This window comes from Varroa jacobsoni, unplaced genomic scaffold (assembly GCF_002532875.2).
Source record: "Varroa jacobsoni isolate VJ856 unplaced genomic scaffold, vjacob_1.0 scaffold_201, whole genome shotgun sequence".
Classification (NCBI taxonomy): domain Eukaryota; kingdom Metazoa; phylum Arthropoda; class Arachnida; order Mesostigmata; family Varroidae; genus Varroa; species Varroa jacobsoni.
This window is the reverse complement of record NW_019213103.1, coordinates 404,602-419,783: the sequence shown is the minus strand read 5'-3', so window position 1 is coordinate 419,783 and position 15,182 is coordinate 404,602. Positions and strand designations below refer to the sequence as shown.

Below are 15,182 nucleotides of genomic sequence, written 5' to 3'. Positions count from 1 at the left end.
CCATGTTTTTACGTTTTATTCAAATTCATCTGGTAACGTGATTATTAACGTAATTTACACTTTTTAGGCGTACGCCGAAAATTAGCTATGTATACACCTCTCCACCAAGATTCAAGACGAATTACAATTTAAATCAGTGCATTATGGACAAAAAATATGCAATTATGTTTTTAAATTAAACTACAGAGGTCAAATAATATCATAATAATAAGAATTTAGGCTATAATCATTATTTAGTTAAAACTACCATTATTTTTACAAGCCAATTAACAAACTTTGACACTAGAAGAGGCAGATTAAAAAAAACACAAAACTTTCCGTTATATTTGGGATTACTGTAAGGAAATACGCAGGTTCACATCTAAGAAATATATAGCTTTATAGCCGAGAGAAATGTGAAAAAGAAGTATCTTTTATTTGTGCATTTTTTTATTCTTTTTACAATTGTAAACCTATGGGGGATCAACGATAACGCGAACACTTCTGCTTAACGTTATATCTTTTTTGAAAACCTTAAGCTTAAGCAAAGTGATAATGAAATATAGTTTGCATTGTTGGCTATATTTTATATTTCGGTTGCATCTTTTTAATTAAGATATCCGTTTTCAAACTAAGCCAGTTTAGACAATTTGTTTTGGGCATTCATACAATTTATTTTTTTGCAATCTAACACTTTTGAATATAAATTATATCATTATAATATTAAAATCGAGCAAGTGTCCCCTTTTATTAAAGAAGGACTGGCAAAACGAATAATGTGGTTTGAAAGTGCGTCCATTCAATAACTTTTGTGTTAAATAAAATGTGTAGTATCGATTATGTCGTTTGTCGATTTGGTCGCCAGTTTCCCTCATTTCTTTTTTAACCATAAGTCTTCTTTTACTTGCTCGAGTATTGACCACCTACAATATAAGGTAATCAGCATCTTAGTTAACTTTTCGGTTTGATCACATTTATATTTTTATCTTCAAAGTATGTGGCAATGACATCCTAAACATACCAATATCTAAAAATTTCAGTTTTTGTCAACAAAGCACCTTTCAGCCTCATGGTTGTTTCCTAACAGGATCTACATGAATCCTTGCTTGAAAGTATAGTATAGATCGGGTATAAAATTTGGGTGTGCAAAAAACAATTACGACGAGATTAAGTTAAACAAAAAAAAGATAACAGTGCAACGTCGTCCTTTACATCGAACAACGCCATTTTCAGTAGTTGTTCTTACGAATCGAATGTTTATTTAAATAGTTTCTAACTAAAATAGAAAATCTGTCAATGTCTCTCAGCAATGCTTCAGAAGATTCGAGTTACCTTTCAGAAACAAAACGTACAAAAGTATTTGGCTTACGCACCATAACAAGTAATTCACATCCAAAATATATACGATGTTTAAATAAATAAAGAGACCTCTAAGCGACGTGGTTTCGCAAGCTACACGATGAAAAGTTCGTACACCTGAGGGTGTTAAGCAAATTAATTTCGAAATCGTTTTTCTTTCGAGTTGGTGAATATACCAGACGAAAGCAATGTAATCTCGAATGCTTTACCTTTTTACCATATATGACCAGTACCTTATTGGCCGATCATTTTGAAACAAAATTGCGGATCTAGCTATACTGAACGATGATAGTAAGAATCATACAATATCTTTTTGAGGTAAATAATAATAATAATAATGCATCGTATTTAGAGTTGCTTACATTGGAGATCACTGCTTTTACCGAACGGAAATAATCCATCAATGCTCTTCCCTAAAAGCCACAGTTGAGTAAAACTCTTTTTTTTTTGTTCTTGTAGAAGATAAGACAGTAGGACATCTTCTTATATCTCCAAGTTATTAATGTTTTAGATCAATTTGGTCGAAATCTGCAAAAATAGGGATAACTGAAACGTCTCTCAAATGCAGCTGAAAAATGTAAATGAAGAATACGAAATGACTTAATGTTTTCTGTGATTTGTGCTAAGGTGTTTTTTACAAAGTTTAAACACCTGTGGCAATTTAGGTTCAAATCTGAATTTACACAAACTTCGTTTCGCGCTGGAAGTGAGTCATATGAAATAATGTCTAAATTTATAGATATGTAAAAAAAATATATACACTAAGAAGCTTCATGTATTGAAGGGGCCATAAAGGCCACTCATTGAATTCTAACAAGTTAACGGTGGTTTAAAAATATCTAACTACTGCGAGTAGTTCGATCCAACTTGCAGAATCTTTGTAAGGCATGCCGGTCAGGTATTTGTTGCAAGTCGGGTAGCCATCTTTCCTTCTATTACACTTTCATAAGATGGTCTTTTTTGATACAACTAAGCATATTTTCGCTTTTTCTTCTTGAAAACCATAAAGAATAAAAAATATCGGTTATACAAACCAGCGTAAGGTCAGGCTAAATGGGCCACCGATTTTTGAATATAAAATGACCCTGATGCTAGCGATTGTTCCATATTTAAAAAGAACAATGAAAACAACTAAGTACATTCATAGGGCAATTCAATCTAATGAGAATGTTCATATTTGTATTTACTTTTAAAGACATCGTAATTTTACGCTGTTTGTACAACATGTCAACATGGTGGTTGCTGTTCTAAAAATTTTGACGGCTTTATTGATTTAACGTATCGTTCAAAGAAAACAATATAGCTGAAATATATCACATCGCGGATAGTCACGATCATATATCAAAATTAGTCATGGTTATATCGAAACAATTACTAACGATGGCGGTTACAACGGTTTTGTGTTGTTATGCTTACTATGAATAATACTGCGTACCTTGTTACAATCCTCTCTCAGTTCTCGAAAAAGCTCATAAATGTATTACACATTTATTGCTTCAAAGCTCGGCCTTACACTGTATAACAAAATTTTATGTGGACCTGCGGTAGACCAATTAAAATTTTTGTTCTAGCTAGATGAGCGATTGTGAAGGGATATATAGCATCGTCTTCTCTAACCATACCCCTTTTAACCCTTTTAGTGATTTTTTGAAAGATAAGTTTTTTCTCTTTACCTTTGTCAAATGATAGACTTTTTCGCATGGAACTATTAATGGCCTATGTGACCCTACATTACCACCCAATATTACCTTACGACTTATAAATAAAGAAGCAAAAATATCGGTTATACAAACCAGGGTAAGATCAAGCTAAATGGCCCACCGCTTTTTGAATATTAAATAAGCCTTATGCTGGCGGATTAACGGAGAAAAAATATCTTGGAGCAGCGATTTACAAACATAAGTCATGCAAACATTTCATTAAGGAAATTAAGAAAAATATCATTACATATATTTTTTAAAAGCCTGAGTAACAGAGTGTTTTATTTCTTGTTGGTTCGTTTAAAATATCAAATATCTCCTTCTTATTTGTTTACTAATCTTTTTTTTAGTTTTTGTATCGCTTTCTATCCTGCCGAGTTCAATTATCATTCGAAATCTGTGCATTACATCCTTTTCTCCAGTATCTGAATCTGGAATATAAATGGCGTAAAGCTGACTTGATCGACATTATTTTGTGTACTAACTAGAGTGAATTCGCGCAGCTTTAGTATATTGCCTTCTTTTTTCATTCGTTATTTGGTGATCTTATGTACCATAAGAAGGACCACTCTTTGATTTTTAAGTCGATTGAGAAACTCAGTCTACAGCATGCTCAAAATAACTTGACACCGCGTGGCGGTTTTCTTTTGAAGTAGAAAAATGCGCTGTTGTTTTATGCTCATTATAGAACAAGAATATATATCCGTCTGTTGACTGTTGAGCGTGTACTCAGAATGAACTGAGACAGGTTAACGGATTTTGCAAACTTATAGGATTGTATGGTAAAACTTTAAAGCGAACTGGGTGACTTTTTTGTAGTGTACCATTGAGATAACAGTTAACACTAATCCAAGGCCAAGAGCAGCAACTTAGGCTGGTAGGCATTTAAGATGTGAAAAGCAGAACTAGAATTAAAACTCCTGACACTATAAATCTTCTTTTTTTATACTTAGATAAAATAAGTAAGCCGGAAATATGTTCCGTACCCACTAAAGGATACGGCCAAGGAAGGAGATCAAAACCGGAGGCAACACATGTCAATATTTTTTGAGGTTTGGAAGACCTGTTTATGGACTACTTGGCGCGCCTGGATACATTTCCCAAACGATCCGCTAGAAGGCCTTAATTAAGACTACCATTCAACTCAAAGGACCATAACCGCTTGGTGTTGATGAAAGCTTCATAGGACAAAGAACGACTATTCTCTAACCGTGATCCTTCGGGAGAACCCCTGCAAGGCCCTGAAAACTGACCATAATAATTCGAAGCCTCGAGGGTACACTGAGCTGGTGAAGTACCGTTTATGCCTTCCTGTCTCAGCGTACGTGTGGAACTTTCTGACTCATCATCCGCTTCCATATTCTAGCTCTTCTTTTGTATGAGGCCGCTGAGGAGGCACGTCCATGCTGGGATTGCAAAAATGGAACAAGGTAACATCGATGGGAACGAGACAGGTGCTAGTCAATAGCAGCAAACAAGTAGGGGCAAAACATGTCTACGGGATGTTCATCGATGATGAAAAGGGTTATCCATAATCAGTAAGAAAAAAAAGACTGCAATATCCTTAAAGGATATCGACTAACAGATTTAGACAGTGGGGCTCCGAGTCTTTTTAACCCGAGGCCGTCACAGAAGGACAGATTACAGCCTCCTTGGCCATCCCGAGCCCCATGTATTTTCCATAAAAAATCTGGCACATATGACGACCCAGAAAAGCACGCCAGTTTTAAGAAACTGCTAGGTTTAAGAAGAAAGGCTGAATTTAAGACACCTCAGAAATGAACGAAAGGCCCTTTATTTATCGTTATCAGTTCCTTTAACTGCAAACAGCCGTAAATGAGTATCATATTTAATGAGAAACCATGTAACACTAACATTCTGACTAAGATATCAAAAACTTAGGCAGATAGTTAGAAATTATACGAGTCCGAATCTTATGAGTGTGGTCTACTAGATCATATAGCAAAAAAATGCCAAAGACACCCAAGTGGATATGCAGCATATTCAGCTTTGGAAAGGAAGGAACTACTGAAGCTTTTCCGTTAAAGAATAGAAGGTTGTTTCTAGTCATAGTTTTGAACGTAGAAATATTTTGAACCGTCTATGGTGGAACTCAGTTCTAGACCCGTTAGCTAGAAAGTATCCTCATATTATACCTTAGGTTTGGTACGTTTGGTATCAAGGTATTTTGAACGGGCCACCCTGAGCAATGGGCTACCATCAGGAACAGGCCGTCTTGGCCGCCTTACTATGGAACTTAGTATATAACGATGTCCTAAAACTGAGAAACCTCTTACCAAAGATAGCTTTTATTGTATATGCTAACGACTTAGTACTTACCGTAAGAATGTGTTCGCCGAGCTGCTAGAAGTCTATATGGTCCTGCCAGATGTAGCTCGGTCGATGGAGGCAAGTTGACTCATTCTCGGCTCAGCAAATAATGCGACGATCGCACTGACCGGGCAGAAGAGCCGATTACAAACTAGATTGCTTCTAGATGGAAAAAAAAAACGAAATGTCCCTTATTGCTAAATATCCAGGGGGATGAGAAGAACCCGACATTCAAATAACTAAGAAGAAAGCGATGAAGGCAGCAGTTAAGCCTGCAAGAATCGTGACGAACATCACTTTTTGTGTCAGTCACCAAATCCATCATCGCCTGATCCGCTGGTCTGGTTTTGCATCTGCAAAGAAGATAAATCCAACCGACTAGCCAAATCTTACTCGTTTACGGACTCTGTTATTTTTAAATCTTAGCATTTTTGAAACTTCTGTTTGGCCTACTTTCGGCGCAAAGTTTAAATCCTCCAGAGTGTACTAAAACATGGAGTAATCAACTCCGCTAAAATGACCTGTAAACGGTCGTTTTTTTGGAACAATAGCTAGCATACTGCTGAACTTTGAGAAGTAGATGCATATGAGGAATGAAGTGGAGCATGATTTAAAGGATGCTTTTGAACGTCTCCCGGAATTTATATTTTCGCGCCACACAAGTGTTTCGGGATATTGATTATATTCCTGCGTTTAGACATGCTGTACGACAAGTAAATATTCGTCATGGTGCTATAAATGGCAATTTATCTAGCTTACCACTTGCCACGTACCGATATTTCGGGCAAAAATGTTTTAATAGACCAGTTTCAATTACCTAGCCTAAAACTATTCTATTGTTCCGAATGAAATTTGCTGGGTCTTCTGAAGTTGCTTCTTTGTGTATTCTGTAGTTAGTTTTTACTCTTTTAACCGCCTCAGATCTTTATTGTCGCAATATTTTATCTCTGATATATATCCTATTTTATGATGAAATACCTTCGTCCACTCCATTTGAAGCAAATAATGAGGTGCTCGATACATAAACCTGTACACTCACCGGAAAACCGGATTTCGTCAGACTGTTGTGAAATTTCAGCTCTGTATATAATAAGCCTTTTTCCTCATGCACCTCTTTACAATGCGCGATATGACACTGCGGCTTTTGGAAGGATGACCGGCTCTTTATGTGAGCTTATATCGTATAAGAAGAGTGAGTGGCAAAGCGGCAATGTATCTGGTAACCGAACCAAATATGGCTTTTAAAAACACCCACACTGTGTATTTTTTTTACATACATGTTATTTCAGTCTACAACTACTCTTCGAAAAACCATAATAGTAGGCAGATGTATATGTAGGCGGATAATCTCATAATCAACAATAAGACCGGCACCTTATACCAGGAGCTTTTCTTAGTGATTACGGGACATAAGGACGGAATGGTTATTTCTCTTTATATTTCAACGATCACTGACTGAGTCGCATTTCTCCACTGAAGAAAAGGATGTCACTACATACGTTTTAAAAAGTCTCATCCAATAAGAGATCAGAGTAAAGAAGCTTCTGAGATGCTCATTGCGGGCCTATCTGAACCTGCTGATTTGTTAACTTGTACGTTCTCCAGGGCTTGCAGACCTTCTTACAAAGAAAACTCCTATCCAAAGAAGTCGCACTTTTTCTTGTCTCTAATTACCTTAGTAAACGATAGTATATATACCCTACAAGATATAGGAACATTAAAGTGAAGTACTCCACCTGACCGATTTAGTTCATTAGACATATGTTCAACTCGGTCGCATTTGCCATTAATAAGATGTTCCGCTATGAGCCAGCTCTCAAGCCTTAGCAGGTATTTCTTTCGTTATAACGCCTATGTCGTATATCATATGATTTTGAATGGGGCGGTCAGAAGCCAAAAATTTGGTAGAAGTTTGAAGCTGTTTTGATTTGTCCAAGTTACATGACAGTATCAGTTAAGCAAGGGGCTAGGTTTCCTGGATGCAGCCGATCGCAAAGGTAAGTGAACGATTTCATTACGATGGTGTGTGTATTTTCTATATTGATGATGCGAGAAACTGAAAAGACCGTGAACCTGTTAAAGAGGCCTGCTTATTTTTAGGCGGAGCTATAGGGCTTGGCTTCTGGTTGTCCGAGCGAAAACCCTTCGCATCACGCGGATGCTATTATATTACTATTATACTCCCGCCTCTTTCCAATGAGAAATTAGAAATGAGATCAAGAGGGAGTACCGTGTGCATAGATTACCGGAAAATTTCCCTATTAAGAAGCATCTTGACTCAGATTTTAATGTAGACCGTAAGAGAAACTGAGCAATTGGCTTAAGAAAAACTATCGAGTTTCCTAGATTACTTGAGGATTTTGACGATAACTAACCGATTCAGTACCAAAGACTCGGACCATTAGCGAGGCAAAAAGGAGGAATCATTAAGCGGGCGGCGATACTCTAAAATCTAGAGACGGGAAAACGATGTATTAAGAAACTGAGGAGACTAGTGCGGCCGAATGTTACCATACCCTCCGGAGTTGATACATAAAGTCTTAAGTTATTTCGTTATCGCTGTCTCCTAATCGTCAAATTGATTTATCATCTAAAAAGGCCGCCTTGTGTTATTTAAGTAAGTATATAAATAAGCTTATAAACTAATTCAAGTTGAAACAGTCTCTGGGTCTGCATAACTCCTGCTTTGAGACTCAAATTCTAAAAAAATATGTATATGTATGTGTGTGAATTTGGACAATAAGCTTGAAACATAGATAGTTGCACCTTTTAATATAATTTTCTACCAACAGGATTTTCAGCTCATTGATTTCAAAAGCAACTCTGCGCAACGATCAGTGCAAATACTGGAGCCATGCTCCCTGTTAGCGTGACAGGTTCACCCCCGGTTATCTCACACCTTCTTGAGGACACGTCGTCGTCATCGTTACTACAGCCGCAAGATGAACCTCCAAAGAGGCAACAAACAGGTGGTTACACCACGCAACAGATCCAGAAGAAAATACAATGCGGAGTGTACCATGTCGTTCTTAAGAGAACAAGTGACGAGAAGAGGAAGAGTGTTATATGGGAGACCTTCGGTGAGGTACGTAAAAAGCAACAAAATTAAATGGATCAGAGTTTCGAAAAGTTCAACTGTATCCTAGTTTACCTAGACAACAAGGGGCATTCGCAGGTAAGTACCCGAAGCAGTCAAATGAAGAGATGCGCGAAATTAGGATCCGCTCAAAGAATGCTGTTGTTTCATAATCTGAAGTTGTCAGCATAGAAACGCAAGGTCTATACTACCTTAAATGAACACTGTTCCAAATGATAGGTATGCGACAGGCGTGATCATCATTTTTGTTTTTTGCGTACATATTTTGAAACTGATTTGTTTAACGTATGATGAAGTAGCCAGTGCCTTCTACAAATGGAATCCACTGCTATTTTGTACTATAAAAGCATCTGTGTACATGATGATTGTCATGGCAGAAGCATCTATGTGGTTCCGCGAATAATGCCGGACTGAAGTTATAGTCTTGAACGAAACCAGTTGCTTGCCCTATACGAAACGGTTCGAGTTTTCTATTGTACACTATGATCTGACTGGATTGTGAGGTACTCCACATGAGCCGATCGATCCTAACGAGTTCGAGGAAGGCAACTTTTATAATACCGAATTGTGTGCAACACTGAACGCTGTACAGAAAACGATACAGTGTTTTTTGGTGCCCAAAATCCACACTGTTTGATGGGAAGTGTTTCTTTCTAGTCAATCTGTGGTTTAACCGATAGCTTACAAAGCTAGCCAGCATTTTGTGCATACAGCTTCTACAAAGCATGTTCTATAAAGCATCTTCGCTCCTTCGGATACTCGTCATAATCTACTCTATATAGTAATACGCAATAATCTGTGGATCTTATTGAAACCTTCATGTTGAACATAATTGTAAAAAGCTAGGTTTTCTCATAACAAATACATGTAGATATTTATTGTAAATGCTTTCCAGTCCAAGCAATTTAGGTCACTAAAAAGCCAATGTATATTTTTTGTAATTCCTGAACGGTAAAGTTTTTCCAAAGTTTTGCTTTCCACGGTGACTCTGCGATCAACAACGACGAAATATTTCTTGGGACGATGTCACGTGCTCCAAGAATAATTTGAAGTTGAAACCTTCGATATCCTACGTTATCAATTCTTCAGCACGTTCGATTGATATAGGAAGTTTGTCTACACAAAAGAGATGTTTAACGTTAACCATTTGGAAAAAGTAAGCGTTTTTAGGTGTACCTTGTTATTCATATGTTTACGCAGTTTACATTACTTAGAAGAAGGAAAGAATGCTAAAGACAACCAACAAGGCCGAAAATAGCAACAAATAAACAACACATGAGGAAAGCGTCCTATAAAAGCAAGACGAGCGTCACAGAGAAAAAAATAAGAGTATAGAAAAACCAGCACGACTTTATGATTACACGCTTTGAGCGCGGTTGGTAGTGTATCATTAATATTCATCACTTGATGTGCGATCTGCTGACTAGTTCATAAACTGATTTTATCGTTGCTGAGGCAATGATTCTTGAGGAGGCAAATATGAATTGTCTTGTAAGTCTCTGTATCGTATTTACTTTTCAAATAGGCTTTCATGCAACTGATGGAATCACAAGGGAAAGTCCAGATGTATTAACGTACACCATAGCTTGGTATCGCTCAGCTTTTCAGCAATTGAGTTACTTTGACAATAATCCAATCCCTTGTCGTTATCAGGCTTTTTAAAAAAGGTGCCTTCGAGGTCAATTTAATAACGCCAAGAACCACATTTAATAGAAAAAACTTTCATTGATACTTTAATACTTTCCTCTACATTAATTAGTTACTACGCTATTAGCTCTCACATGTTAACAGCGCACATATTACAGAATGATTTTTCATGCAATATATATGTACATAAATCGTTCTCATTCTGAAAACCTTTTTGGCTGAATGAAGCATCTTTGACGGATTCTCTTCGTAAACTGTAGCCCTGATAAAGTGAGGAAAATACGTTTAGAAGGAAACCATAGTTAATTAAATTCCTATTACATTTTTCGATACAGTGACAGTCTTCTAACAATAGTTATATGCGTCCGCCCATCCGTTAATTTATAAATTCAACCTATTCCTTTTACCTTTTTTTTTTTAAATATATATATACTCGCGGACCAATATGACAAGTTTTCCAAACAGCCAGACAAATTCCATCCCGATTGGTAATTTACCGTTAATTCATTCTCAGCCGCACAATTGTCTCCACGGAGAGGCACGTCACAGAGAACGAAATACGAACTTAACACCATTATCGGACCCTGATCTATCCACATAAGCACTGTTTATATAGTCAGAGAAAGTAATTTGTTAAGATTTTTTAAATATAAGGTCGAAATGTATATACAGCTTGTTTTCGATTATTCTAAGTAAACAGCTTTCCACTCGTAAACTTTGACTCTCGGTATCTTGTGGTGGTCTGTTTATTTGAACAAAGAAAAGCGATACATTAAATGATATGCAGAAACAGTCGGAAATGTGCGTCCAAATTGCCGGGGCTAAAATAAAGCACAGAACAAAATTTCTTCGGGTATACAGATACGTACATGTCATTGCGGCATAAGAACTACTTCATACTACTTATACTACTTCATTGTGAAGAAATATCCAAAAGGGAAGATTTATAAATGACAACATTTTATCGTCAGGTTATCAAACCACCTAAGTAAACTAGTTACATTTATAAAAGATGAAATCTAAGATGATTTAAAAACTGCCAAAGTTTTGATAGGGTAGATGTCGGATAGAACCTTTTTTTCAAGCTTTGCAATCGCCACGTTTTTTGGTGTAGGTCGCTGGCAATATGATTCAATATTAAGGCACTGCCTGATATACAACCTTAATACTAAAATGGACATAATTTAGTTCTGTTTTCGATGGAAAACTTCAGTTATTTTTGGAACGCATATTTTCTACGAAGAAATTCGCCTTTGGAAAACTCTTGTTTATTTTGCGGTATCACTCAATTTTATAGATCCTGGACCAGGACAACAGTCGCATAGCAGAGCATGTGGCTTGTTCGAAATGCCACAAAGTGTACCGGTTTCTGCCCCATAAAACAGGCACGTCAAATATCCTTAAACATCGCTGCCAGTCTCTCCTCCATCTAATGCCGTCAGTGCCACCCGTTGGCTCTTCTGAATCATTGCGGGCCGTTAAGCTACGCCGCAAGAAAGATCCACCATCTTCTCGAAAGGATAGAGATAGGAGTTCTCTATCAGAGGCAGCAGCGCCATCTGCCAGACCTGGAACGCCCTCCAGCATCGTCTCGCCATGCATCAGTGATGCTAACCAGAGGCAGCTACGATGTATTAAAGGTTATTTAGTTGGAGTTTTAAACCTAGTGATACAACAAGGGGTGTGCATTGGAAAATAATTTCAATCTGTTAAATAGTTCTTTCCATGAAAATACGATATAATTAAATTCTAAATTCTTCATTCGGTACGAACGTTTGATGACACTTCCGTGAATTTAATTATGGCACGCTTTCGGGATGATACTGTTTCTCCTATGTGATCGATGGTCATGCAAAACAACACGTTATTCCTTCACGAATGGGACCAAACAGGATTTGAAAAGTGTCCAAAATTGTTTAAAAGTAGTCTAATTCGCCTAAAATAGTTTCAAGACTTTCAATTTTTGAGTGAAAACTATATATAACATTGAGTCATATTTTTATTACTCTATTATTACAATAATATTTTATGATGGTTCCCCGATACTATACTTCCATGCGTGAAAGGTCTTTTATAAGTCTTAACTTATAGATTAAATGATAAAGTTTTATTACATATATAACTAATTAAGAAGTCTTTCAATGAAGATTTTTTGATCCTAATAGAACACAAACAATAATTTCCGAATCCGTACTTAATTGAAATTTCAGATATAGATGGTGGGACAAAAGATATATAAGTAATGATTTAGCTACTGTGTCAAGCCCAGCCAAACGGAACTAAATTACTGTGGTTATTCTGCCCAATTGATTCGTTTCAGTTATCTGATCAGTCGAAGAACATATAAATGCCCTTAGCCTAATTATAAACTATAGTTCAATTGCTTTTTGATTACCGGGTTACAATTCTTTGAAGATCTTCCGTTATCCCGCTGTATTCTCCTTTTCAATAAATCTATTAGCGATACATCCCGTTGCGATTCATCCGACACTTCGTGCCCCTTCTTCTCAATAAACTACCACAATTCGGTAAACTCGTCAACCTATCTCAATATTTGATGACCTCAACATAAATTTTGTTCTCTTGCAGGCAGCCATGTTTGCAGGAGTCCCACTGCAGTTCTTTTGACGTCCTATTATATATCTTTGTTACTCCGTTGCAACTATCCGGCTACAGTGTTCGTATTTCCTTAAAATCCTTTTTATTACAGTTACTCGATTATCCTACGCCATTGACTGGCTATCCTACTCAAACGAATATCCCAGCAACCTCATTAAATTGCTACAATTAATCCGTTAACACACGGTATATATTCTGCTATTTGAAAGAACAACTCAGCTCGGTTTTAAAATTGTCGATATAAACTAAGCAAAATTTACCTCGCTTACATATGTGACGTTAACCATGAACGCAGTGCTACTGGGAAACCTTCCCTAACAGATATCTCGTACACTCCTACGGTTTTTCCCATCTTTTGGTTAAAATGTTGTGGTGATCTCTATATGTTGTTGTATGTGTGCCACTTTTTCATTTTAATTAGTCCGTTCTTTAGCTTCAACGCATGGCTTCAACGCTACGGGGAAAAAATTTGACTTTGAAACTTCTCATCTAAGATAAGAACATGAACTCTGCGCTAAAATAAATAATTGTAAATCTCACATCCGGTACTGCCATAAATTATTGTTTAAGGCGGCTGACTCCCAGGTCAAAACTAGTTAGGCTGAGATGGTTGATATTTCATTAATTAAGTCGCAAATTATTCGAGTTATATACCCCCTCCCTTAGAGAGAAAGAAACTACCCCGACAAAACATATACTTAAAAATTATCAGCTAGATGTTCATCCAGTATGAGCCGTCCGTACTCAATCACCTCGTAATAATTTTAGCATGAGTCACTATGTTACTCCTGAGTAGTAAGCACACGAAAATTCAAAACCTTTATTTCAAGTCCAATAATTTCATAGAGTATGAAAAAATAAACAACTTTTCAGCACAAATCATTCACAAATTGTCAACGGTTGTCGAGCAAATTGCAAAAAAATCAACATGCCTAAATTATTATTATGCATTAGAAAAAAACGAAACATTTCCCGGAAAAGTTTGCATCCAATATGCTCCATCTTTTGCGTAACTCCCACAGAATACAATTCTATTACCCCTAAAGAAATCAGCTTAATTCTACCGCCTTACGGGGTCAATCTGGGTCGTAGAAATAAACTCCGTTTTAGTAGTATATGGTAAGTAAATATAGATAGAAGCATATATATCGTACAAACGAAAACTCTTAAACTGACAAGAAACTTATACCCCATCTTTTGTTTTATGAAAGTTTATAACTGCGAAAGCTCAAAAAATATAAGAGTTTTAAACATTCATGTACGTCCAACTTCCAAGCCATTTTTATCAGTGTTGATATTTGCCTTCAAACAGAAGCAACTGTTTACTTGCAATTAATTGGTAGCGTACATTTTGAAGAAGTTTTTTCGAATTTCACTGGACTAGAAAGAAAAAACCTAATTTATTATTGAAAATTAATGAGCGATTTTCAAATTTTTCTTTCTTCGAAACCAAGCCATTTTTAGACCATTTTAGAGTGGAAGTACCTTGAACTTAGGCGGCAGTGTTTTAATTGGGAAATTTCCATACCCGAGAATGGGTTAGACGATTTCGATTTCATGTCCGATCTGTTCAACGAGGCTTTTTATAAGTGGATTAAACGGCTCAACATCAAAGATTTATGCCCAGGCCGCTAAGATCTCGGATGTCTCGTCATGTTGTAACTGCCAAAAGGCGGGACATAAGGTTAAGCAGAGAAACACTATCGAGACTAACTTCTTAATAACGGAAATTATCCAGATTTTTAAATTTGTAGTCCAATAGGGCAGCGGATGCATATCAGATAGGAAATATTTGCCTGATAAACGCACTCATTCCGGTCCCTGCCGGTGTTGTTTAATATGCGCCTGCAGAAAGGCTGTTTTCCTGTCTAGTGTTCAAAGGTAATCATTTTATTTGTTCCTGAAGTTAACCAAGCTCGGACCTGCGAGTTTCGTGGTGCGGTATTGCAAAAAAAACACGTACTAAAGTTGTTAACTTTTCTGATAACGGTAGAACTAAATCGGTTTCTGGAAGTTGCTAGTGCCAACCGGGATAAGCAACACGGATTTCGGCACCTTTCGACATTAGTATCACATAAGGAAATGTTTTATTTCACAAATTAGGAACAGCCAAATTAGCTGAACTCCCTATTTCAATCGAGTTCTCGGACTCCGCCGCACGGCACAAAATCAGCTAGTTAATTTTTTTCTGGGACATCTCTGTTCATCGGAAGTTTATATACGCCTGCTCTTCTTTTAGAAAATGCCTTGCGACCTGAAAAAACAATTTGCAGAAATAATCGTAGGCTTTTTTGCAAGTTTGAACCTATGCTCAAAGTGCTGTGTTGTGACTAAATACGTGATGCATAGCTCTCTCCAAAACTACGTGCCATTTTGTTTTTATGGATCAAATAAATTGTGTACATGCATTAGATTCTGTGAACACTGTACCAAATATTACGCTTCTCAAC

At 36.8% G+C, this 15,182-nt stretch overlaps 1 protein-coding gene across 3 annotated transcripts in view; it reads left to right on the top strand.

Moving 5' to 3' along the window:
- LOC111273595 (transposable element Hobo transposase) overlaps positions 1 to 15,182 on the top strand; it is a 38,944-nt gene that overhangs the window by 1,283 nt on the left and 22,479 nt on the right. For all 3 annotated transcript variants that reach the window (XM_022855316.2, XM_022855315.2, XM_022855314.2), the window contains exons 2-3: positions 8,162 to 8,454; positions 11,411 to 11,753. In XM_022855316.2, the coding sequence (XP_022711051.1) occupies positions 8,224 to 8,454; positions 11,411 to 11,753 (574 nt within the window). In that variant the 5' untranslated portion in view covers positions 8,162 to 8,223. The remainder of the gene's footprint in view (positions 1 to 8,161; positions 8,455 to 11,410; positions 11,754 to 15,182) is intronic.